The sequence below is a fragment of the Scyliorhinus torazame genome, chromosome 3 (assembly GCF_047496885.1).
Source record: "Scyliorhinus torazame isolate Kashiwa2021f chromosome 3, sScyTor2.1, whole genome shotgun sequence".
NCBI classification, from domain to species: Eukaryota; Metazoa; Chordata; class Chondrichthyes; order Carcharhiniformes; family Scyliorhinidae; genus Scyliorhinus; species Scyliorhinus torazame.
Window position 1 is genome coordinate 227,186,972 of NC_092709.1, and position 27,992 is coordinate 227,214,963.

The 27,992-nt window shown below is 43.5% G+C and overlaps 1 protein-coding gene across 5 annotated transcripts in view; it reads right to left on the reverse strand.

Annotated features, from left to right (window-relative positions):
* Nucleotides 1-27,992, reverse strand: part of ipo11 (importin 11) — an 878,696-nt gene that overhangs the window by 610,817 nt on the left and 239,887 nt on the right. For all 5 annotated transcript variants that reach the window (XM_072496963.1, XM_072496961.1, XM_072496959.1 and 2 more), the window contains 2 exons: nt 9,168-9,238; nt 678-870 (listed from right to left, as the gene is read on the reverse strand). In XM_072496963.1, coding sequence (XP_072353064.1) covers nt 678-870; nt 9,168-9,238 — 264 coding nt within the window. The remainder of the gene's footprint in view (nt 1-677; nt 871-9,167; nt 9,239-27,992) is intronic.

Here is a 27,992-nt window from a genome sequence, read left to right on the forward strand (position 1 = left end):
TTACTCAGAATGACAGCCATTTCTCATGTATTTCAAGATACCGGTCACAGTCAAAAGCCAAGGGGGTGTTTTTTTGAAGGTTATCTGTTTGGTATTTTTGGACTTATATATTCAAAAAAATGTTCAATAAAAATATTTCAATATAAACAAGTTATCCCAGCTGCCTATAGAATCATCGACTCCCTACGGTGCAGGAGGCCATTCGGCCCATCGAGCCTGCACCAATCATTGGAAAGAGTACCCCACCTAGGCCCACATCCTATCCCTGTAACCCAGCAACCCCATCTAACCTTTTGGACACTAATGGACAATTTAGCATGGCCAATCCATCTAACCTTCACATCTTTGGATGATAAAATGCCTCCCCTCAAAAATATCAGTTTTATTTAATAAATATCTTGCTCTAAAATTATTGCCATGATTTATGTTGTAATAGCTTCAGGCAACAATTTAGACAGAACCAATTTAGCTTTAAATAGGTTGGAAAGCAAACTCCTGAACACTGACAAAAATCATTGGTTAAATTACAGAAAACGTAACTGAACATCAATCAAACTTGTGCATTCAACTGCAAATCATTTTCAACAAGATAATTAACCAGAGGTGCAATCTAATGCAATCAAATTGGTAAGGAATGATGGAAGGAAATAGAATAACATGCATAGAAATAATTGTACCTTCGGTGTTCTTTGCCGGTTTGTAAGCATCATTTTTGACAATCATTTTAATGAGGTTCATGCATTGAACAATGAACCGCTCGAACACCACACCTTCGCCAGCACCTGTAAATACGTAGCTAACGGCAAACTCCAACGACCTCTGAATCAATGAGATGAATGAAAATGGGTGATAGTCCAAGAAGTCCAAAAGCTGCAAGCAACAAAAACAGATCAGTTAAATATTGAATTGCTGGGAAATAGAACAACCATAATAAATTGTTGGCCAGCATGGTAAAAGAAAGCATCAAACATTTGGAGAATTGGCAAAAAAAATTCAGCACAGTAAATATTTCAAATGAGCAAACCAAATGTTATGTCAATGTAATGTTTGATTTATAATCAGGAAACTTATTTCCTCGACAGCAGGCCTCATTTACATGTCATTCAAAAGCTGATGGAATCTTGTAATAAAACAAAAGCATGAAAAAAAGGTAATTCAGTTTATCCCATCAGGAAGGAAGGTGGGTGTTCGCGGTTGGTTGGGTTGTACTATTAATCACTGAGAGACACAAGAGGTTAAACAATGTAATCATTCTAGCTTAAGCATCTGAGCCTAAGTCTCCAACACTGTAATCAGTGTAAGAGACACACGGGGAGAGCCATGGACAGCTCAAATCATCCCGAAAATGTAAACATTTTGGGGAATTGGGAGTGCATGTTTGCTTATCAGGTCTTCCCCAGCATCTCAACACGTGCCAGCAGTGTATGTTCAGTGCATTGCCACATCCAGTAGCGGAAGATCTGGCCAAAAAAATCCCATGGCTCTACTTGAAAAAGGCAACAGGTTCTCTCCTGTATCCAAGTAAACATTTCACCCTCAACCACCAGCACTGGTCATTGCTGTTTCTGGGATCTTGACATGTGGTAAACTATTACTATATTTCCCTACAGAGCATTCGCTGCAATTTAAATTCTGTGAAGCAATATGTAAAATGAAGTTTTTCCTTATTTACCCAATCATAGATTCTACTCAACCTATTTAATCTCACAGATGTTCCACATGAATAACAAAAAACTTTGAAATGACTTGCTTGCACCCACACAATAAATTTCCAGATCTTTCCTTGCCCAATCTTTGCTCCAGCAAAGTTCTGGAATCATGACTATCTTTGGAGAATATAATTCAAATTTGGACATAATTGTTTTCACGTGGACAGAATCGGTTTTTAAAAATCTTTTCATTCTCCTTATTTTCATCAAATAAACAAAACAAAAAAAACAAATACAGTAATAATCCCCCAAGAAACACAGCATCCCCCTCAATATACAGATCAAACATCGACTTGTGCGTTCCAGGTAAAAAAATATACAGTCAATCAGTGCAATCAAAACCCCAACCCCTCCCCTTCCACCCACCCCCTAATGTTTAATGGCAACCAGTTCTCGAAAGCACATAATAAACAGTTCCTATGAATTGTAGACCCTTCCTTCACGTATCTGCCCCCCTGGTCCGCCACCACCTTCTCCATCTGGAACCTCACACTCTTACCCACCAAAACCGCCACCCCCCCCCCGCGCCCTACTGTCGAACCCCAAATGAAATACTTGGCTCACCGAGCCCTTCCTGAGCCTCATCTAGTCTTTCACCTTCAGATGAGTCTCCTGTAGCATGACAACACGGCCTTTAAGCTTTTCAGGTGTGCAAACACCCTCAACCTCTTCACTGGCCCCTCCAAAACCCCTCACGTTCAATGTAACTATCCTGGCCGGGGGTTTCTCTCTCTCTCCTCTCCCCCGCCCCCCCATCCGCCACTGGGCCTGACCCTCCCACTTCTGCCATCGAACCACCCCCCCCTCCTATCCGCCATCATAACTCTGGGCCCTGACCCCTGCCCCCCCCCCCTCCGTCCTATCCATCATCATAACTCTGGGCCCTGTCCACTGAGCCTGGCCCACCCCCTCCCACTGTTGCCATCGAACCCCCCCTTCAAACAAACAAACTTAGTGCAAAAACACAAACCCCAGAAAACCATCATTGCAAAACATCCCAACTCCTACTGTACCCAAATAGACAACTTCACCCCATTTAACAGATATAACAAAATGAAATGAAAAATAGAGCTATGTACAATCTTTCAACCCCCTACTCTCAGTCGAAGACCAATCCTCAGTCCCATTTCTCACTTCTTCTGCCTTCACAAATGCCTCCACCGCTTCCACCATCTCAAAGTAAAAGTCTTTGGAGTTGCAGGTGACCCTCAACTTAGCTGGATACACTACGTCGAACTGCACACTACCGTTATCCAGTGCCATCTTCAGTTGGCCGAAGATTGCCTGCCTCTTCCACGGTTACGTCCTGGTATATACGTATACTAGCTCCAGGCCACTGCACCCCCCCCCCGCTTCTGCTTCTCCCATCTCAGGACCTTGTCCTTCACATGGTACCCATGGAAACAAATAATCACCGTTCTTGGCGGCTCATTCACTTTCGGTTTAGGCCTCAATGACTGATGAGCCCAATCCAATTCGTACCAGGAGGGATCTCCCCCCTACCCCAGCAGCTCCGCCAACATCTTAGCAAAGTACTCAGTTGGCCTCGGGCCCTCCACCCCTTCTGGCCCACGATTCTCAGATTTTGCCGTCTAGTTCTGTTTTCCAGGTCCTCCATCTTCGCTCTCAGACCTTTGTTGGCCTCCACCACCCTCAGCATCTCTTCACCCATCATAAAATAACCCCCTCCATATCCTAGTTATCAGTCAAGTGAACCTTCTCTGAACTGCTACTTATGCATTTATATCCTTGCTTCAAGGAGATCAAAACTGTTACAGTACTCCAGATGTGGTCTCACCTACGCTCTGTACTACTGTAGCAAGGTATCACTACTTTTATGTTCCATTCCTTTTGCAATCAACAACAAGATTCTATTTACATTCGCAATCATTTAAAGTACCAGCAAACATATATTTGAGTCCATTATAATGGATGTAATTAGGGCGGCATGTGGTGCAGTGGTTAGCACTGGGACTGCGGCGTTGAGGACCCAGATTCAAATCCCGGCCTGGGTCACTGTCCGTGTGGAGTTTGCACATTCTCCCCATGTCTGCGTGGGTTTCACCCCATCAACACAAAGATGTGCAGGTTCGGTGGATTGGCCACGCTAAATTGCCCCTTAATTGGATCAAAAAATAATTGGGTACTCTAAATTTATTTATTTTTCAATAAAAAATAAAGGATGTAATTGCAGAGCATTTAGAAATGTGTAATGTAATCAAGCATTGCTTCATGAAGGGGGAATCATGCCTGACAATTTTATTAGAATTCTTTGAGGTGGTGACAAGCAGGATAGATGAAGGGGAACCAGTAGATGTAATATACTTGGATTTCTAAAAAGCGTTCAATAAGGTACAGCACAAAAGGTTAACTTAATACGATGAAAGCCCGTGGTGTAAGGGGTAGTACATTAGCATGGATAGAGGTTTATTCTAATTGATGGAAGACCGAGTTGGAATAAGAGGGGCATGTTCAGTTTGGCAACCTGTAACTAGTGGATGGACACAGAACTGGCTAGGTCAAAGAAGGCAGAGAGATGGATACAGAACTGGCTAGGTCATAGAAGGCAGAGAGTAGCAATGGAAGGGTGTTTTTATGATTGGAGGGCTGTGACTAGTGGTGTTCCACAGGGATCAGTGCTGGGACCTTCGCTGTTCGTAGTATATATAAATGATTTGGAGGAAAATGTAACTGGTCTGATTAGTAAGTTTGCGGATGACACAAAAGTGGCTGGAATTGCGGATAATGATGAGGACTGTCAGAGGATACAGCAGGATTTAGATTGTTTGGAGACTTGGGCAGAGAGATGGCAGATGGAGTTTAATCCTGACAAATGTGAGGTAATGCATTTTGGAAGGTCTAATACAAATAGGGAATATACAGTGAATGGTAGAACCCTCAAGAGTATTGACAGTCAGAGAGATCTAGGTATACAGGTCCACAGGTCACTGAAAGGGGCAATACAGGTGGAGAAGGTAGTCAAGAAGGCATACGGCATGCTTGCCTTCATTGGCCGGTGGCATCGAGTATAAAAATTGGCAAGTCATGTTGCAGCTGTATAGAACTTTAGTTAGGCCACACGGAGTACAGTGTTCAATTCTGGTCGCCACACTACCAGAAGGATGTGGAGGCTTTAGAGAGGGTGCAGAAGATATTTACCAGGTTGTTGCCTGGTACGGAGGGCATTAGCTATGAGGAGAGGTTGAATAAACTTGCTTTCTTCTCACTGGAACAACGGAGGTTGAGGGGCGACCTGATAAGAGGTCTACAAAATTATGAGGGGCATAGACAGGGTTGATAGTGAGAGATTTTTTCCCAGGGTAGAGGGGTCAATTACTAGGGGGCATACGTTTAAGGTGCGAGGGGAAAGGTTTAGAGGAGATGTACGAGGCAAGTTTTTTTTAAACAGAGGGTAGTGGATGCCTGAAACTCGCTGCCGGAGGTGGTGGTGGAAGCAGGGACGATAGTGACGTTTAAGGGGCATCTTGAAAAATACATGAATAGGATGGGAATAGAGGGATACAGACCCTGGAAGTGTAGAAGATTTTAGTTTAGACGGGCAGCAATGTCGGCGCAAGCTTGGAGGGCCGAAGGGCCTGTTCCTGTGCTGTATTTTTCTTTGTTCTTTGTTAGTGGAGTGACAGCGATCAGTGCTGTTTCCACAATTATGTACAATATACACTATTGACTTGGATGAGAGAAGTGAATGCACTATTGCCAAATTTGCAGTGACACAAAATAGATGGGAAGGCAAGTGCAGATCGCTTAGCTCAGTTGCCAAGATGCATGGAGGGTGATGTTGAATGGGGTCGGCAGCATAGATTCACTCCCTGTACCAGTTACTGCAGTGCATGAAGGCCTGCCTCCTTGTCTTGCCCCATTCTTTTTTTTTTTAAATATATATTTATTAAATCTTGCCCCATTCTTGAGCAATAGTGCCCTTCAAGCTATATGTAACTAACTGGCTCTGACTAACGGAGAGTGATGCTTGTGGGTCCTTTATGGATTATGGTTATTTACCTTGCAAGTGGTTATTAAATGGTACAGTATCACAATTTAAAAATGTAGCAGTACACACTTCATTGAGTCCCCCAATATTACAGCCCTGCAATGTACACTGATGTATCCATCATTCTCCACAAAGTACAAAATCCCAAGTTGCATGCAAAGTACCAAATGGCTTCTTCTTATTCCTTTTTTTGTTTCCCAAAGGTGAAACAGACTCTTACTGAAACCAGTTAAACCGTAGCAACACCAATAAATAACAGCTCCACAGATACACAATTACAAACAAGTTCTGATGATGAAAATACATGTGGGGTAGAAGGTCTTTTATACAGAACAAAAATAGTGTAGTCAGAAAAACACAATCATCGCCCGAGTTCACAGATGGAATGCTTAGTATGATCAGCCGCATGGATTCTGTGTACCTGTTAAATTCTACTTGAACCTGTGTTATACTGTCATGTGAGGGTACCTTTAAGAAATGGATGTTTAAGCAATGTACCTTTAAGAAATGCAGTGATGTCAGAGTGTGGGTGGAGCTTGGTTTTAATTCAGCCATTTTGCAGTTTAGTTTCAGTTTAAAAAGAGCTTGGGGTGTGTCTGTGTTTGCAGTGAGCTGGATCTGCTGTGATCTCTGCCATGAAAGACTATCTCTGGATCATTTGGGTGATTTAAACTCATAATAGTAAACCTGATGTGTTTCTGTTTAAAGGTGTTAAGTCTCATGGATGTTGAAAGGAATAACTGAAGGATTATTTAGTGTTGTAATATTGTCGGGGTTATCTTTGAAGTAAGGGGTGTTAAGAGATCCAATGTTTAATTAAGAGGTTAAGTTGAGTTCATGGAATAAACATTGTTTTGTGCTTAAAAACCCACACCTAGGGAACAAGCGTCCATAATTGTAATCCCACACCTAGGGAACAAGCCGTGTGCTCGGAAAAGCAACAATAGCATTAAAGGGGGAGGTTGGTTGAACTCCATGGTACATTTTGGGGTTCTGAAAACACCTCTCCCATAACAATACCCCTTAGAAAAGAGAACAAAAAGGCTTAAAAAATAGCTTGGGTATTCTACCACCATTCTTTCTGTCATGTTCAGAGCAATGGTCTGCATTCACAATTCAGCTCAATTAAGCTGTGCAGAAATATACCAATAGCATCCTTTTGCATCTTACGGAATTAGCTTGTTCTTGTGGAATATAAAGAAGATATTTTTGGCCAAACTTTCCCCCTTCACATTAGGACTTCAATTTACTTAGTTTTAAAAACTGAACTAATGCTTTCTTCACTCTCTTGAAATGGCTTCATTAATTCACAAATTAGATCTCTTTATATCTTTAGGTAAAATATGAGAGTCCTTGCCTCTTAGAAGCTTTCAAATTAATTTTCTTGATTCACTTTTAAATGAGATGAACAAGATTCACAACTTTCAGTTATATCTCAACTGATTAGTAAACCTCAAGCTGTTCCAAATTTCATGGATATTTGACCAGTAACTCATTTTCCAGATTAACATTGTTATACTGTGATGTTCAAAGTGTTCAACGTCTCCTAAAAGTGTTCAAATTGGAACTGTAAATGAATGTACAAAGTGCGTTTTTCCCTCCCAATATAAATGTAGTTCATGTAGTATAACTCTAATTATTCACGCTGCCATTCAAATTCTTGATTATCCACAAAACAGAACGAAAGTCAGGATTTTGATTACAACTATTAAGTTGTAAATTCAGGTTGTCTTTTATGTTCATTTTGCTGCAATTGCTACACCCACTGAATTGCAACTGTTCCAATTGGGTCAAGACTCTCTTCTAACTGTGACTTCGAGTAGGGTCAAGTCAGGTTGGTTGTATCATGATATCCACTTGTGGTGAATTCTTCATTCGGCAGATGACTAAAGTGCCATGGCATTCTGAAGTTGAGGCTTATCGTCAATACTCTCCAATTTTGATTATTCGCTTTCCAACTTTTTTCATCTGTTTGTTTGGAAAAACTGCACCAACTGAAAATGACTGAATTGCATCTGAGGATTGAGATCCTCGACATGATGGAAAGTATTTATCACACAACCAAATTAGAATATGTTCAACCTTCCTGTATTAATTTTATTTTGTAAAACATTTTATTATGGTATTTATAATAATAACAGTAAACAGTACAAATACAAATATAAACATAGTGCATAAACCATCTCCATCCCTAACAAATCCCACCTACCCCAAACAGAAACTCCCCCCTTATCCCCGTCCCCCATTTTCTTATCACCTCTGCTGAGTTAGTTTTCCCCAAAGAAGTCGACAAATGGCTGCCACCTCCGGACGAACCCTAGCATTGGCCCTCTTAAGGGGAACTCAAATTTCTCACGTCTGAGAAACCCGGCCATGTCGCTAACCCAGATCTCTGTTTTCGGGGGCTTCAAGTCCCTCCACGCTAGCAATATCCATCTCCAGGCTACCAAGGAGGCAAAGGCCAAGATGTCAGCCTCTCTCGCCCCCTGGACTCCCGGATCTTCCAACACACCAAAGATTGCCACCTCTGGACTCGGCACCACCCTTGTTTTTCGCACCATGGACATGACCTCCGCAAATCCCTGCCAGAATCCCCTAAGCTTCAGACATGCCCAAAACATATCAACATGGTTTGCTGTCCCATCCGCACACCTGTCCTCTGTCCCAAAAAACTTGCTCATCCGGGCCACCATCATGTGTGCCCGGTGAACGACCTTAAATTGTATCAGGCTGAGCCTGGCACATGATGAGGACATGTTAACTCTGCTCAAAGCATCCGCCCACAGACCCGCCTCTTTCTCCTCCCCCCCAGCTCATCTTCCCATTTGCACTTTAGCTCCTCTATCTGAGTTACCTCCGACTCCATGAGTTCTTTATAGATATCCGAGACCTTCCCCTCTCCCACCCCCGTTCTAGAAACTACCATGTCCTGTATTCCCCTTGGCGGAGGAGCAGAATGGTCGAAACCTGCCTTCGCAAAAAATCCCGTATCTGCAGATATCTAAACCCATTCCCTCTCGGCAATTCAAATTTACCTTCCTGTATTAATGACCATCATAATTGTGTTGCCTCAAATTCTTAAGTCCATGCTCTTGCTAATCTCCACAATGTTTCAAAACTGCGTGGTCGAAGCCAATAAAGCTCAATAAGCACAGAGATGATCACAGGTTAGAATATAAACACTCATAGCTCTTAACTCTGGTATGAGCTGAAAAACTGTTTTCAAAGATCTGGAAGCATTTTCTTGCAGTAGCAGGTCAAGAATAAATGAAATTGCATAAATTCTAATTAAACCGTAGGAAATTACTTCTGATCAGTTGACATTTGGATGGGTGAGAAATACTAATTAACCAAGTAAACAGTGTTCAACCCTCTGCTGTTCCAAATATAATTACTGTTAAGTGACAGACTGATTTACTTTATTTTTTTAAAAAGCTATAGTTGCTCACCACTTTAGTAAAAAGGATAATGGTCTTCTCCAGCTTTTCACTGCACGTGTTCTCCTGATTGACTTGTCTACCTACAAAAAAAAGAGCCAAATAATAAGAGGTAATTCAAAATGCACAAATTATAGAGTTAGCATGATTAAAGGAAAATCGTCACAACCTGTGCACAGACCTCTCCCCCAAAGTGCAGCAGACCCCACATTTCTGAAAGGGTTAGCATGCGTACATGTAAAATCCACCTGAGTCATAAAGAACAAACAGATCGTGATGTGATATAATGCGTGCCATCATTTTGGATCTCCATGTTCAGCCGACAGTCACTTTTAACCAAAACACAACATCGGCAGCATAATTAAACCACACACTCCAACTTTGTCCACGGTCGCGCAATTTAAAACAATCAAACACTTACAGATTAGTTGTTGGTCTATTTCCTATCACTGTTGCTGCAATTCTATACATTTTGTTTCAAAATCTACAAGGAGTCCTTTGGCAGATGCTCATGTACTCATAATAGGTGGCGGCACAGTGGGAGTTTCCTCCCACAGTCCAAAGATGTGCAGGTTAGGTGGATTGGCCATGCTAAATTGCCCTTTAGTGTCCAAAGGTTAGGTGGGGTTACGGGAATGGGGCAGGGGAGTGGACAGTAGGGTGCTCTATTTCAGAGGATCGGTGCAGACTTGATGGGCCAAATGGCCTCTTTCTGTACTGCAGGTATTCTATGATTCTATTCCATGACTTAATTATAAGAATCTTTTAACAATACAAATATAAAATTAACTTATTGTGGCCAGGTTTATTATTCTGCATTAGTTATTACATAGATCTCTGTTAAAATCCCCAGTTACACATGATTGAATAAACATTTCATGGGGTTTCGGAGAGCAATCTGAGAGCATGGAGGGGGAAGATTTTTTTTGATCATGAAAGAAGTTGTTCGGAACACTTGGACATTGTTGCACATTAACAGTCCTTCACCGTGGCCGAGTCAAAATCCCAGAACTCTCTAACAGCACTGTGCGTGTACGTACACCACATGAACTTCAACAAGCTCACAAAGGGTACTCACCATTATCTTCTCAAAGACGATTAGCAATGGGCAACAAATGCTGGCCTAGCCAGAGATCTTCCCAGTCAATGGAAAAAGAACATTTACATCAAGCTTTCTCAGTTGTCCTGCCAACTTGCACCCGCAAAGATATCACCTCATCCCAAAAAGCACTGCCAGTGCTTTATCCACTCTAAGGCCCACAGCTCAGTCACCTTTGGTAGTTTCCAAGCTCCATAACCCGTTGTGCCCTCCATATCAGTTTCAAAGTTGAGCATCAAATATGTTCACTACCTCAGGAAAATTCCTTCATCGCTGTGCCCCTTTTTCCCCTCACACTGATCTATTTCTTGTTCCCATCACCTAGGCACCATTACTAGATGTTTTCTTCTGCCACTATGCTCTATACTAGTGATACATAGCGTAGGTTAGTCAGTGGGCCACTTGAGTGGCCCGCCTTAATCTCAGTGAGCCGCAAGATTGAAATCAGGTTTCTAACCCTGCCTCCATGAATCGGGTTAAATATCATAGAATCGCTACAGAGCAGGAGGCCATTCAGCCCATCACACCCTTGGAAAGAGCACCCTACCAAGGCCCACGTCCTGACCCTTTCCCTGTAACCCAGTAACCCCACCTAACGGTTTGGACACAAAGGGGCAATTTAGCATGGCCAATCCACCTAACCTGTAGATCTTTGGACTGTGGGAGGGAACCTGAGCACCCGGAGAAAACCTATACAGACACGGGGAGAAAGTGCAAACTCCACACAGACAGTAAATTAAATATTTAATACACGCCAAATATTCCATAAACAGTTACAGAAAATACTTAATTATTTATATATTAATAGAGCTATCAACTTCAAATGTAGAATCTGGAGAGACTATGATTTTAAGTATTTCCTCATTATCCAATTGAATTCGAGATAAGTTCCTTTCAGAATCTTTCAACTCTTCTTCCTTTCCACGATTCATCATTACCAATGCTTGAGTTTTGTCATCCCCCCTTTCAAAATACTTCTTGAGCATACTTCTGTGGCATACCTTGTGAGATTTTTCTCCTACATAGTGTTCTTACCAGATAATTCACCTCACTAAGTTTCTTCTAAATATGGTACGGCCTACTAAACCCTGGCGTTTAACAATTCACCCGACACTGGCAACAAAACTAGTACTTTCTTCCCTGTGACAAAACTGCAAATATTTGCTTTCTTATTTGTCTCTGATTTCAACCTGCTGCAATGTATTTAAATGCTTTCCCGCCAATTCCTGTGTCCCATTTAGTCTTGCCCTGACATTTGAAACATAGCCCAAGAATGAGGTTTCTGAATTCTTATTCAATAACTACTCCTGAATTAGATTGAGTGGTACTCTTACCTCATGACCATATAACAATTCAAAAGGATTGAATAATTCAGCGTCTCCCAAATGGTAAATAATAAAAATGAAATTCCTTCAGCAATCTTGAGTAATTCTGACTATATGTCTTTACCACTGTTTTCAAAGTCTGATACCATCTCTCTAACGCTCCTCGTGACTCTGGATGGCATGCTAATGAACTAAACAGGTTCATTGCCAGGCTATTCATGATTTCCTTAAACAATCCTGACATGAAATTTGTGCCAATTGTATTTATTTTTGTAAAACATATTGAGTAAATCATTTGGTCAACCTTTTTTGTTGTATTATTTCTAATGGTATGGCTTCCAGAAACCTAGTGGACACATTGACAATTGTCAGCAAGTCTGATTTCCACTTTTTGTCTTAGGAAGGGGTCCTACACAATCGACCAAACCTCTTGTGGAAGGCTGGAACAGAGCGCTTGTTTTATTACATTTGCGGTTTTCCGATCACTTGACATGTGTGACATGTCCGACAAAACATAACTTCATCTTTGTGCAGTCCAGTCAGTAAAACTGCTTCTGTAGCTTAGCCTGGGTTTGTCATATTCCCAAATGCCCCTGTAATGGAATCTCATGAACTATTCACAGAATTTCTTTCCTATACCCAGTGGTATTACAATCTGATGAAGCTCTGCCCATTTCTCATCCACCTGAACATTGAGGTGGTCTCCACATTCTCATTAATATATTATCCTTAAATAATAACGGTCAGGAAGACACTTTGCTTATAATTCTTAATATGCTGTTTGATGTATCTGCTTTATCTACAAATCTCTTTTCTGCTACTCTGAACTAAACACGTCAAACCTCCCTTACCTTCCCACCTTTCATCTGGAACCATTTCACTAAAGGTAGAGTCAACTAATTGTATTTCACTCTCCTTATTCTATTTTCCAGACGCCCTTCCTGTTTCATCTTATGTGCCTCATTATCATACATCAGGAACAACCCTAGGTTCTCAATATGTAACACTGCTGTAGATTGGTTTTCTATAGACTGACCGACTGCAGTAGGCATCACAATCATCTGTTACCCAGCTACATCATTCCCGAAGATTTCACCTGAAAATCCTGTATCCTGGAATGTTGAGCTGCCAATCCTGCCCCTCTCACAACCATGTCTCAGTGACAGCAATGATGTCATACCCCATATTTTAATTTGTGCCCTCAATTCATCGGCCTTGTTCGTCAGACACGTTGCATTAAAATAAATACCATCCAATCTTGCCAAACTCCCTTGTGACTTAACAGGGTGGCGGGTTGCACAAGGGCGGCACGGTAGCACAGTTACTTTACAGCGCCACGGTCCCGGGTTCAATTCCCGGCTTGGGTCACTGTCTGTTCTCCGTGTCTGCGTGGGATTCCTCCGGGGCTCTGGTTTCCTCCCACAAGTCCCGAAAGACGTGCTTGTTAGGTGAACTGGACATTCTGAATTCTCCTCCAGTGTACCCGAACAGGTGCAGGAGGCGGCGACTAGGAGATTTTCACAGTAACTTCATTCCTGACTCACGTGACGTCTCTTCTAATTTTGGTTGTGCATCTATCCCTGCTGATCCTTCTCTCAGGATCTCAGGCAAATTACTACCTTTTGGGTCCTGTTTTTTAATCTGCTTCCTAGCTCCCTGAATTCTGTTTTCAGGACCTCATCCATTTTCTGTCCATGTCATTATTACCAATGTGTACCACAATATCTGTCTGTTTTCCCCTCCACCTAGTATGCACTGCAGACATTCCGTGACATCCTTGACCCTGGCACCTGGAGTCTCTTTTGCAGCCACAGAAACGCCTTATAATTGAATCCCCCACCAACAGAGCATTGACATTCTTCCTCCTCCCCGCTTGTGCAGCAAATCCACCCATTGCGCCATGAAGTTGTCCAGGCTGTTTTCTTACATTTCAAAACCTCTTCCATATGACTCTACTACCAAATCATAAGCACTCATCTTCACTGCATCATATTCCCTGGATATTTCTTCAGACAGAGGGGCATACACTTCACTAGCCCTAGCTGCTAGTCTACTCTGTAAAAGTAAGATCCAGATTCCTTTCGGTCACGTCATCTGTTCAGCTGTTTTCTCAAATGAATTGAAAAATTATTCCATGTCCTTTCCTTCAAATTTTAGAACAGTTTGTACAAACTTAAACATCTGCCCACTGGGGTTCTATCTGGAAGCAAGTCGTTCCCCACCTTCCTCTGGTGTCTCTTTTTTAACCACCAGTATTTTAAGCTGGAATTTTCTGTCCCCCTTCCTTCGCTAACTTCTTCATTTCCAATTTTTTTCCTGTCTTCTTTCTCTCTCTTTGCTCCCCTTTTTTCCTCTTTTTCATATCTTTTCCTTTTCCATTTTTCTTCTATTTCTTTTTCCATCTCTCTTTCTCTTTCTACATCTAATTGTTTTATTTGTAATTGAATTTTGCCGGGCGGCACGGTGGCACAATGGTTAGCACTGCTGCTTCACGGCGCCAAGGACCCGGGTTTGATCCTGGCCCCGGGTCACTGTCTGTTTGGAGTTTGCACATTCTCCCCGTGTCTGCGTAGGTCTCCCCCCACAACCCAAAGATGTGCAGGGTAGGTGAATTAGCCGCGCTAAATTGCCCCTTAATTGGGGAGCAAAATGTCCCAACCATTGGGGATTTCACAGAAAGGTTGCAGAGCTCTTGGTCCTAACACAACTCCAGTGGCTAGGCCTGGCTAATGAAATGTATATGGTCTTTGTGAAATTCATTTTGAATTTGGTCTCTGAAGCTCACAGTGATTGTTAGCATCTCTTCAGAGATAATGAAGCGCAAGTCTCTGAAATACTGTCGTAATAGCTCTTTTATTTAGGATCACAGCCAGACATAGCTCCAGTTGTTTTAACAGGTCACTGTTCAGTTTTTAAAATTTGAATATATTCATTAAAATATCGTGTGAGATTTTAGCTCTGTTACACGATTAGTTTAGGTGGCTAGCGTTAATGGCAGATTTGAGTATGAACAACTGAAGCCGACCCAAATGCAAACAATGATGTCCCTGAAATTAAGATGGCATTATAAGATTGACTACGGGAGACAGGTCAGAGTGAGAAAACAAAGCTATCCTGAAGATTTTGCAAATCAAAAACTGTAAAGTATGTGTATGGGCTGCAAAGACCATGGAAAGTGGAAGATAACACAAGGGTAGGCTATCATTCCATGGTTTCAAGAAAGAATTTGATGCACCATTGGACAGTTTATATTAAGAACTTGTTTAGGATAATTAAGTCCTGTCAATATAACGCACATGTCCACCCTGAAAAGGGGTATTATGGATATTTTATTTTTAAAGGAAGTCATTGAAGTAAGCAGGAGAGAAACTCCAAAGGATGGATCCATACTGATTTCCATCTAACATTCTTGGGCTGTTCATCGGGACTTTGAGAAGAAGCAAGGAACCAAGATGGAAAGGGAACTTTGAGAAGAAGCAAGGAACCAAGAAGAAAAGAGAAAAAGAGAAGACCTGTTTTTGAATATCAGGCGTTCTGACGAACTTGGACCTGCACTTGCTGGCAATTACAGTTGTATCTTTTTGTTGTATAACTTGTGGTTCATATCTGTCTGATATTCTGATTAAATGCAAACATACCCACCATATTGATTGTCATCCATCCTCAATGATTTATAGCAACAAATAGTTTTAAATTACAAATACAACATGTTGTTGCGATACCCTGGGCTAGTGCACGGTCAATTCCAGCCCTACTTAACCCAGTGTCACAACACAAGTGAACTAACCAACAATTCTTTGAAAAATGTCCGAAGTCTTTGCCCCTTGGCTGTCCAATAATTACAGTCACTAGGTTTGCAAATTTAAACACAATTACTTTTTATTTATAATATACACACACACACACACACACACACACACCCCTTCCTTCAAAATAAGCTTTCAGATCAAGGTGTCTGTTTGCACCCTGTAATGGCTTCCTGGTGGATTCATTCATTCATCTATTCAGGGAGGGAGCGAGTATGTGAAAATCATTCCACTCGAGTAGGACCCAATCACCACCTGTTACCATTCAGGATACAGCCTTTTGGCCAATTCATTGGCCACCAGCCGATCAATCGAACCGAGTCCCATCCCATCTCTCGGGTGCCGGGAAGTCTGGGTTCTGCTGTCCAAAGCTAGCAACACCACATGCACTGTTGCAACTTCTTGAATTCCTCATTTGCTCTGCTGCTTGTCTTAAAAATATATGTCCATTAAGCATCCATGCAACAAAAATAATAACGGCAAAAGTAACAAAAGGGGAAATGAACGATTCAAGAGGAAGGACCTTACAATGTCCTCTCTAATACAATGTCCCCCAAACCCACTATAATTCCCAGTAATCCACGTCATATTCAAAACTCTCCACATCATTATTCACTTGATTTTGAACCAATTTATCCACTCTACTTTCACTTTACTGCTTTCTCCCAACACTTGCCACCAAAAGCTGACCACTCCGTCCCTTATCTGAATTGTCTAGCCATCCATTTAGCCTCTTAACCCCAGCCTTTCAAATATTTTATCTGCTTTGTTTAAAAATTATGGGCGCTACTTCTACCACAGTTTGATCCACCACTGCATGTGCTCTCAATATTCTACATAAAATAATTCTCCTAACCACTCTCTTTATTCAACTGGCATATCTTAAAGTGAATACTTTCCACAAAATTTGAATATTGCCATCACAGCCCTGCTTTGTTCGTATGAAAAGAACATCCATTTCCTTAGTCACTCCTCGTATCTAAAGCCTCTCATCCATGGTTTCATTTCAGTTGATTACTTTCTAAATATTCACCAATTTTAATATTTTTTCCAAAACTGGTGCCCAGCTGAGCAATATGGGAACTTTAGCCAGCCCAATAATACTTATTGGTTTGTCATTATTTATCTGCTGTTTCATAAATATATAATCCTATTTATAAAGACTAGGATTCTTTTTAATCCACTTAACTTGTCCTATTTTCAAAAATCTTTTTTTTAAAAAACAATTTTAATGAGGTATTTTTTGGCATTACAAACAACAGTATAAAAGTAGTGTACAAACAACAATAAACATAGTGCAAACACCGACACCCGTCCCTTCAAGACCCGCCTATTTAACCCCCTATTCTATGCGACCATAGCCCCCCCCCCCCCGTCCTCTCCCGCTGACAATTAATTCTCTGCAAAAAGGTCGATGAATGGTTGCCCCCTCCGGGTGAACCCTAACACCGACACTCTCAAGGAGAACTTAATCTTCTCCAGGCCGAGAAAGCTCGCCATGTCGGTTAACCAGGCCTCCGACTTCGGGGGCTTTGAGTCCAACCAAGCTAATAATATCCGTCTCCGGGCTACCAGGGAGGCAAAGGCCAGAACATCTGCTTCTTTCTCCTCCTGGGCTCCCGGATCTTCCGACACCCCAAAAATCCCCACCTCTGGACTGATTGCCACCCTTGTTTTCAATACTCTGGACATGACGTCCGCAAACCCCTGCCAATATCCCCGAAGTTTTGGACACGCCCAGAACATGTGGACATAGTTCGCTGGTCCTCCCGCACATTTTACACACCTGTCCTCTACCCCAAAGAATCTACTCATCCGGGCCACTGTCATATGGGCCCGGTGTACCACCTTGAATTGGATCAAGCTGAGCCTTGCACATGTAGAGGTCGCGTTAACTCTGCTCAATGTGTCCGCCCATAAGCCGTCCTCCATCTCTCCCCCAAGCTCCTCCTCCCACTTATGCTTCAGCTCCTCGGTCTGCCGTCTCCTCCGCCCCCTTTAGTTCTTTGTAGATGTCCGAGACACTCCCCTCCCCCACCCATCCCCTAGACACTACCCTATCCTGGATCCCCCTTAGTGACAGGAGTGGGAAGGATGATACCTGCCTGTGCAGAAAGTCCCGCACCTATAAATATCTGAAGTCGTTCCCTCTTGCCAACCCAAACTTCTCCTCCAGCACCCTCAAGCTAGGGAAGCTCCCTTCCAGGAACAGGTCCCCCATCAATTCCTGCCCTTCACCATGCTAGAAACCCCCCTCATCCAGGCTTCCTGGGGCAAACCGGTGGTTGTCACATATTGGGCACCAAACCGATGCCCCCCTGCTCCAACGTACCTCCTCCACTGACCCCAGATCCTCAAGGCCGCCACCACCACGGGACTGGTGGAATATCTCGGCGGCGGGAACGGCAGAGGTGCCGTTATCAACGCCCCCAAGCTGGTGCCCCTACATGAAGCTGCCTCCATCCGCTCCCAAACTGACCCTGCCACCCACTTCCTTATCATAGCAATATTGGCCGCCCAGTAGTAATTACTGAAGTTTGGCAGGGCAAGCCAGCCCTCCCCCCGATTACTCTCGAGCATCGCCTTCTTCACCCGCGGGGACTTACCCACCAAGACAAAGCCCAAAATGATTTTATTAATCATCTTAAAAAAAGGACCACCGGATGAAAATTGGGAGGCATTGGAATACAAATAAAAATCTCGGTAGGACCGCCATCTTAACCTTCTGCACCCTCCCAGCCAGCGACAGCGGTAGCATCCCATCTCCGAAACTCGCCCCTCATCTGCTCGACCAACCGGGACAAGTTCAACTTGTGTAACCGGCCCCAGTCGCGCGCCACTTGTATCCCTAGGTACCTAAAACTGTCCCCCACTAACCTAAACGGTAGCTCCCCCAGCCGACCCTCCTGACCTCTTGCCTGGACTACAAACATCTCGCTCTTTGTCATGTTCAGTTTATATCCCGAAAACCGGCCAAATTCCCCCAAAGTCACCATGATTTCACCCATCCCTGCCCCTGGATCTGCTAAGGTCATCCGCGTACAGCGAGAACCTATGTTCCACCCCCCCCCCCCCCCCCCCCCCCTCCCAACCAGCCCCTTCCAACTCCTTGAAGCTCTCAGAGCAATTGCCAGCGGCTCTATTGCTAATGCAAACAGCAGTGGGGACAGGGGGTATCCCTGTCTTGTCCCCCGATGCAATCTAAAATAGTCTGAGGTCATCCTCCTCGTCCTTACACTAGCCTCCGGGGCCTGGTACAATAGCCTAACCCAGTCGATAAAGCCCCTACCGAACCCAAATCGTCCCAACACCTCCCATAGATAGTCCCACTCCATCCAGTCGAACGCCTTCTCCGCATCCATGGCCACCACTACCTCAACCTCCCTACTCTCCGTGGGCATCATAATCATGTTGAGCAGCCTTCTTATATTGGCCACCAACTGCCTGCCCTTGACAAACCCGGTTTGATCCTCCATAATCACATCCGGCACACAATCTTCAATCCCGGAGGCCAAAACTTTGGCCAGCCGCTTGGCGCCCACATGAAGCAGTGAGATCGGCCTATAGGACCCACATAGCTCCGGGTTCTTGTCCCGCTTCAATATTAACAAAATAGTGGCCTGTGGCATCGTCGGGGGCAGCACCCCTCTGTCCCTCGCCTCATTGAAAACCTTGACCAACAACGGCCCTAATATCCCCGAGAATATCTTTTAGAATTCCACCGGATACCCCTCTATCCCCGGGGCCTTACCCGACTGCATTGCCTTCAAGCCCTCAAGCTATTTCTTCGACCCTGATTGGGGCCCCCAGCCCATCCACCAGCTCCCTGTCCACCTTGGGAAGGCCAATCCGTCCAAAAAGCGTCTCATCCCCTCGGGCCCCGTGGGGGGTTCCGAGCAATAGAGCCTGCTGTAAAAGTCCCTGAACGCCCTGTTGAGCCCAGCCGAGTCCCCTACCAGATTCCCATCCCCATCTACCACCTTTTCTATTTCCCTGGCCGCCTCCCTCTTCCCAAGCTGCTGTGCCAGCATTCTGCTGGCCTTCTCCCCATGTTCATTAAACGCCCCCCTCGACTTTCTAAGCTGCTCCACTGCCTTGCCTGTGGACAACACCCCGAACTCAGCCTGCAGCCTCCGACGTTCCCTTAACAGCTCCACCCCCGGGGTCGTAGCATACCTCCTCAATCAGTTGGTCCGTCTCTGCCCTATCCGTCCTGTCCCTATGAGCCCGGATCGAAATCAGCCCTCCTCTCATCACTGCCTTCAGCGCCTCCCAGACCACCGCTGTTGAGACTTCCCCCATGTCGTTGACCTGCAGGTAGTTCTGCATGCACTTCCTCACCCTCTCGCACACCGCCTCGTCCGCCAATATGCCCACGTCCAATCTCCATTGTGGGCATTGGAAGCTTGCTTCACTAAGCTGCAGTTCCACCCAATGTGGGGCATGATCCAAAAGAGTGATGGCAGAGTACGCCGTGTTCACCACCCCCGCCAGCAAATACCTACTCAAACTGAAAAAACAAATCCGAGAGCAAACCTTATGCACATGCGAATAAAAAGAAAACTCCCTCTCCGTCAGTTGCCTAAACCTCCATGGGTCCGTCCCCCCATCTGCTCCATGAACCCTATCAGTTCCTTTGCCATTGCTGGCACCCTCCCCGTTTTCGAACACGACCGGTCCAGGCAGGGGTCGATGACCGTATTAAAATCTGCTCCATTTACCAACTTGTGCGAGTCCAGGTCAAGTAAGTACCCTCTTTATGAATTCTACATCGTCCCAGTTTGGCGCGTACACATTAACCAAGACTACCTTCCTCCCCTCCAGCTTCCGCTCACCATGACATAACGGCCCCCCCTCCGTCTGAGACTATACTGCCTGCGTGGAATTGCACTCGCTTATTGATTAAAATCACCACCCCTCTAGTCTTGGTGTCCAGCCCCGAATGAAAGACCTGACTGATCCAACCTTTCCTTAGCCTAAATTGATCCACTACTTTCAGGTGTGTCTCCTGCAACATCACCACATCCGCCTTCAGGGCCCTCAGATGCGCGAACACACGTGCCCTCTTGACCGGCCCATTCAGCCCTCTAACATTGGTGATCAGCCTGGTTGGGGGGCACCGCGCCACCCCCCCTCCCCCCGCCGATCAGCCATCCCCTTTCCTGGGCCCGCCCCCAGCCCATGCGCCGCGCCTTCATCGGCCCGCCTCTTGGCAGCCCCCACCCCCGACCTCCTCTCTGTCCCAAAGTCTAAGTACCTCCCTCGTCAGCAGAGTGACTCCTCCCCCCCCCCTCCTCACACCACCTTGTAACCTAACCCCTGCCATATATTGAACATATACACACCCCCACAGTGCTTCCGTAGACTAGCTCACCCAGCTAGCCTGGGGGCCCTCGCCTCCGGCACCAAGAAGTCTCCCACCTATTGTTCCCTACTCCCCTCTTCCCCCCCCCCCCCCCCCCCGCCCATCTAAACCACTTCCCTCATCAAACCGAGACCGAGCAATCTCCCAATTACCAAAGGAGACAACCCAAAACGAAAAAACCCCAAAGAACCCCCCCAATAGTGCAAATCAAAGTAACAAAAAGTAAAAAGCCCCCACCAGCCATCCCCACCAAAGCACCGAAAACCCATAGAAACCGAATAATTTTTACTTCCCCATCTTCACCCAAACTTAAAAGCAGAAGAAAAATGACAATCAAAACATATACACATCACTCGGAGAAGTTACAACTTAAAACCAAAAAGTTCTCAGTTCTGCGCCAGCCCCTTCTTCTTAGCAAAGTCCATTGTGTCTTCGGGCAACTCAAAATAATGGTGCTGGTCCTCATGCGTAACCCAAAGACGCGGCGGGTAAAGCAGCCCAAATTTCACCTTCTTCTTAAACAGGATCTCCTTCACTTGTTGGAAGCCTGCCCTCCTTCTAGCCACCATCACACTCAGCTCCTGATAGACACGCAATATGCTATTGTCCCACTTGCAGCTCCTGGTACGTTTGGCCCACTGGAGAACACACTCCTTATCCAAAAATCTGTGGAACCGCACCACCATCGCCCTTGGAGGGTCCCCCGGACGTGGCTTCCTCGCCATCGCCCTGTATGCCCTGTCCACCTCCAACGGTCGGGGAAAGGCCCCCTCCCCCAGAAGCTTCTGAAACATACTCACCACCCACGCGCCAGCATCAGCCCCTTCAGGGAGACCGACAATTCTTAAGTTCTGCCGGCGAGCTCTGTTCTCCAGATCTTCCACGTTCTCCAGCAGCCTCGTTTGCTGATCCTTCAGCATCCCCACCTCTAGCTCAACCACCGCTTGGTGCACCTCCTGGTCCGCCAGCACTTTCTCCAATTTCTGAATCGTCCGATCCTGGGCATCCAGCCTGCGCTCCAGCCGATCGATTGACTCCTTTATCGGGTCAAGACAGTCCCATTTCTGTCTGGCAAAGCCCTCTTGGATGACCTGCATCAGCTCCTCCATCGATGGCTGGGCCATCGCAGTAGGGGTCCGAACATCAGTCATGTTGTCTTCAGCTGCCACCCCCACCCAGCCCTTGCTAATCCTTTTATTTCTTCCTTTTCGGTCCATTGGGGTTCTCCGTTCCATATACCACTGTGTGGATCCAGAGCCTAATTGTCTGCGCCTTCAAAGCCAAAACTCAAAACCACGAAAATGTCGGGGGAAAAGGTCCAAAGTCTGGCCAGCGCGGGAACCACCAAACGTGCGACTTGCTCCCTTCATAGCCGGCACCGGAATCCACTATTTTCAAAAATCTGTGTAATTCAATCTCTCTGCTCTGTACTTTGTTCAAATTTATTATTTAATGTATACGCCTTGTCCTTAATTGAAACCATTGAATGGATGACAGTAAAGGGGGAAATCAACACCAGGCACACAATGAAAATAATTATTTGATTTTTGAACATTCTCATTATTGTACATTTCTCTAGTTCAACAATATCACAACTTATTCACAACTTATTCTACTCATTGTTAAAGAGAGAAAACAAATACTATGCCAGTACACTTAAATATTAAGTGCATGACATTAGTAATCCATTAACTCACTGATCCACCACTGACAGATTTGTAACCGGTGGTTATTCAACCTTGAAGTTTTATCGACAGAGAAACAATACTACTCATGCACTCCTTCAAAAATGTACAGATAACCATGCAATTGGGAATTATTTAAATTTTCACCTCCTGCACTCAGTTTAATTATGGCTATATATTTTACAGATGAGAAGCCAACCTGAGCTGCATATCGCACATACTATTCAACCATAGCAAATGTGAATTTCTGCTCACACAGAAATTTTTCGATCATTCTGGAGCATTAAACTTTAACATCTGCAGTGTTTCTTTAACTCTGAAGATGAGCAACCCGCAAGGTAAAGCTTTTATGGTTTAATGCAAACAGCATGTGGTAAAAGGCCAACACTCCAATTTGCATCACAATCCATTAAATAAAAGTAATTTATTTCCATCGTACTTGACAGTTGGAATATCTTCTTAGGGTGAAAATTAATGTGGTCAATTCAGAGACGTTCTAGTGTCTGGTTCTAGTGGTGTGTTACACGGAAGGTATCCAGATTTAAATGAATCATATAATTTAATTAATCCAGTCTAACACATTCCATGATAAATTATGATTACCAAGTTTTTCAGAATACACACAACACTAGAAGAGGCCATCAAGCACGTCAACGTGAACTGAGTCAGGACTGCCAAATTCATCAACCAAATGGTGTAAGAACAAAGACACATGAACAGCTTTGCAGTTTCAGAGGTGTCCAATCTATATTGACACCCAGTACTTATTATTATATTAAAATTCTTGTCCCCGAGTTCAAATCCCTCTATGGTCTTATCTCTCACTATCTCTGTAACCACCTCCAGCCCCCAAAGTTCCAAGACATCTGTGCTCCTCCAATTCTGACCTCAGGGTTAGGGTTCTCAGATTCTTTTTGAAACCTATCACTTGTTTCTATTACACACAGCAATCGATTCAGAAAGACTGAAGAGCTTTAAACTTTTAACCAAGATAAATAATTCATATTAAATGGACTCAAACTGCAGGTTGTACCAATGAGGCACGTCCTTTAGCTAATCATACTCACCCTGCTATAATAATAATAATCTTTACTGTCACAAGTAGGCTTACATTAACACTACAATGAAGTTACTGAGAAAAGTCCCTAGTCACCACATTCCGGCTCCTGTTCGGGTACACTGAGGGAGAATTCAGAATGTCCAAATTACATTAACAGCGCGTCTTTCGAGGCTTTTGGGAGAAAACCGGAGCATCCGGTCCCAGATTAGGTCACTGTCTGTGCAGAGTCTGCACGTTCTCCCTGTGTCTATGGAAACCGATCGATTCTCCTTGCCAACCAACCTGCACTTTGTACAGAATCTGGTTGCCTGTTGACAATTCTGACAACAGAATTTTGCCTCCATCATTCTATCCAGTAAACTATTCCAGTATTCAATCACTCAGAGGGACTTCCTGGTATTAATCTTGAAACTTGCCTTTTGCCAATCCATTTTCCTCTTGTGCTGAAGTAGTAGTTTAACTTGAAATAATTTTCAGGATTCACTTTATAATTTAATTTAGCACAAAATACCATTGCGAATAGTTATTTTCATTTGCCACCATCCGGCACTCAAACCTCGGGGGTTTTTCTGACCTTCCCTCAACTCATTGCCCTCTATCGTAAGGATTCAGTCCTGTTACCTCTCTCCATCCTTTCCAAGATAGAACTAAATATAGTAATAGTAGTCAAGTAGTAGGCATTGATCAGAAACACCACTCATCTCCTATGTGATAAGCAACTTGGCAATATGGCACAACATTTTATTAGCCCTTATTGATTTTGCATTCCAATAACTATGGATGGTTGGTATGGAGTCACTATCCTCCCATAGCTGACTCAACGCCATCAAGTATTTCCGCCATTTTGTTCCTTAATGTAGTTATTTCATCTGCCACTTCTGAATATTGACTTGTCCTTCTCTAGCTCTTCTGAATCTGACACCTAGAGTTTATAAATTCTGTTTCTGAACCCTTTCAGTATGCCTCCAATATCTAATGTTTCCTCTCTTCCAATTCCTTATTCTTTTCTAGGCTTTTCCCTAGCATATCCACTAATTTAAGCCTATGTAGCAAATAGAACTATGAAAGACCTTTTGAAAATCGTGCTGCACTATATCACAGTTATCCAAAGTTCCCTTCTCAATCAGGATCTCTGTCTTTTTTAACTATGTTGGCTTCCTCTTATAAAGGTCCAGGAGAGGAGCCTGGTCCACACCCAGGCAAGGTGCACAAGTCAGGAGCTTAGAGGAAGGTTGGGTCGGGTCCACTCCTGAGCCGGAACTCAGAGTCGGGCCCACAGGCCGAGGTGGTGGGGGGAGGGTTTAGTTATATAGCTGGATCCCTTTAACTGTTGAGGAATCCCTCTGTGTTCAAGGACTTTCTCATGGCAGGAGTCAGTAGACTATATTAAAAAGATTTCCATCATAATCATACTGCTAGGCCTTTGTATCATGATTAATCTCCTTCAAATTTATTTCTGTGCTAATGTTTCTTGTAGCTAATTGAGTCAAGAACAAATGTGTTCAGTGTGATTCAAACTGATTTGCTGAGAAGGGAAGGCTAGCCAAAGTGAACCAAGAATTTCAAATACTTTTTCCCAAAATAAATGACATTTCTAATGCTCTGAATAAGATTCTGAATTCTGAAAAAAATGTAAACATGTATTCAGAAAACATCAAACATACCCATTAAGTTAAATTTATATTAAATTGTATTTGTCTTTTTCAGAAATTAATATCTTGCATAAAAGCTTCTGCTTCACTCAAAACTCAAACCTTTATACGTTTACATTTTGCCTTACACAGGTCTTCAATCAGACACCACAATCAAAGCATGGGCAGAATACCCCATCATGCAACAGCAGGAAGCTGTTGCTGTTAGCATTGTGGCATTCTAAAGTTACTTCAGAAGGCAGGGAACGCAACATAAAATCATTCGTCACATTTGTTCTGCATGTAATTTTTATAAATCAATTATTCACAACTGCACTAAAGCGCCTTGATTCCAAAATGAGTCATAGTATTTTACTTAAAGTCAGAATAAAATGTAATTTTTAGTGAAAGGCCCAACTCCCCTTCATTTTTGGCTCACTACATACAGTTAAGTCTTTCTCTTCTTGAGTGAATGAACAGTTACTATTATGAGTTACAATGTTTTCTTATTTTAAATTTTATAAATTTTCAAGCAACACTAACATAAGTATGAATTAAATGTGTGTAAAGGGATAAATGTTAAAGAATTAGGTACAAAGTCTGGGGAGCAAGAGTTGTTCGATGAAAAACAGTGCGGAGAACGTGGGATGCAAGATAGTGTGCAGAGGAAAGGTCAGTGTACTTGGTGGAGGCATGGATATGTCGGTGAGAAGCAGGAAATGATCATTGCCAGGGTTTTGATTTAATTTGCTCCTATGAACTTGTCAAAAAGATTTATTTTCTTCTATTATTAATGTCTATGAAACCGTGTATTTCATGAGCAGCAGGCGACTGGATTTTGTGCTTTTAGACTGACCTGACTGATGGTTATAAAAGTGGAGGTGAGAGTATATTACACCAATGTTCTTCAAACTTTTTGCCCAGGACCCAATTTTGCCAACTGGCCATCCTTCGGGACCCACACCGACCGACTTATTCAACCCACCATTTCTACTTACCCTTAATGTGACAGGTGAGCTTGCTTGGTACTCATAATGTCACTTGCTTTGTTATTCAATGCTACATTTCTGATAATGGCTCCTGCTGGTGATTTAAGGTCTCACTGCATCCATTGAAAAAAATAGAGGTTTGTCCTGGAATTCGCCAGTCTTTAGTCTTCAAATATCTTGAAGTATTTTTTAATTTAATAATAATAATTGCTTATTGTCACAAATAGGCTTCAATGAAGTTATTGTGAAAAGCCCATAGTAGCCACATTCCGGCGCCTGTTCGGGGATGCCGGTATGGGAATTGAACCCATGCTGCTGGCATTGTTCTGCATTACAAGCCAGCTGTTTAGCGCACTGTGCTGTGTAAAAAAAAATGTTTTCCCTCACATCCTCCTTGCATCTCTTGCCAAAAATCTTAAATCTGTGTCCAAGTTCTTATAGTCCTTTTTTTGATTGCTCTGCAGGGAGCCAGCAGACTTGATCGGCCGAGTAGCCTTCTTCTGTGCCATAGATAATTGTATGACTCTGAACATTAGCCTTTATAAGTTCCACGTTTATAAAAAATCTGTTTTTCTATTCTTACGATCAAAGTGAACAACCTCACAATTCCCCATGATACTCCATATTGGTGCCCACCCCCTTAATCTGTCCATGTGTTTTTGCAGCTTCTCTGTCCCTGCTCATTATTTACATTGCCTATTAACCTTTTGTGTGTCACTAGTGCAAATAATATATAATTTATATGTTATGGAAAGAGAGTCCAAACCTCTATCAGAGATAGAAATAATTCATATGGTTTCCCAGAATCAAGGAAAATTGGAATTAAAAGATAATTAGTTTACATTTCTATGTGGGAACACACCATGTGTGTTATATTGCCATGGAGATTGGTAAAGTTTAGTTTGATTCTTTGTTTTGATTTTATCTCTCTGAATTCAGTTAGGGCATAGCCAAGGGACAAAACTGATTGATGTTTGGAAAAGCAGCTAAGAGATTGTATTGAGCTTTACATCTTCTGTAGCTTGAGAGATAAAGCCAGACCTACACCGGAAGTAGAAAAAATGCTCTATCATCTATAGTGCAGCCTGCAATTGGAAGCTGGTATTCAATAGAAGACAAGGTTCGTAAGGGGACAAACAACTGGAAGATCTGCTTAGTAGGAAGCCAAATGAAATAAATCTACAGTAATCCCCTCAATAAAAAGCAGTTAACCCTTTTGTAGTTGGAGTTCTGGAAGTAATCAGCTTTTTAGTAGTTTGAAACCAGAGCAGCAGCTATTGGAAACCAAGTGTGTTTCTGATGCTTTAAGTGATTGCATGAGTCATGGGGAGGCCCATGCTTGAGCTGTGTAATCTAGAGTTGTGAAACTGTTGGGTCACTTAGCAAAAAGCTAATGGAGGACCTCCATAAAATCTTGCACTTTGATGAATAGTTAGAATTAGAAGTTTTGGGTGGCACGGTAGTACATTGGTTAGCATTGTTGCTTCACAGTTCCAGGGCCCCATGTTTGATTCCCGACTTGGGTCACTGTCTGTGTAGAGTCTGCACGTTCTCCACATGTCTGCATGGGTTTCCCCCGGGTGCTCCGATTTCCTCCCACAGTCCAAAGATGTGCAGGTTAGGTGGATTGGCCATGCTAAATTGCCCTGTGTCCAAAAATGTTCGGTGGGGTTACTGGGATAGGGTGGAGGTGTGGGTTCAAGTAGGGTGCTCTTTCCAAGGGCCGGTGCAGGCTCGATAGGCCGAATGGCCTCCTTCTGCATTGTAAATTCTATGATTCTAGAGTGAATTCTGGACTTTTAATTGGTCCCAGAAAAAGCGAATGAACCTTCAAAGATTTTTTAAGATAAGGAAACTCTTGGCGAGGAACAGAAAAT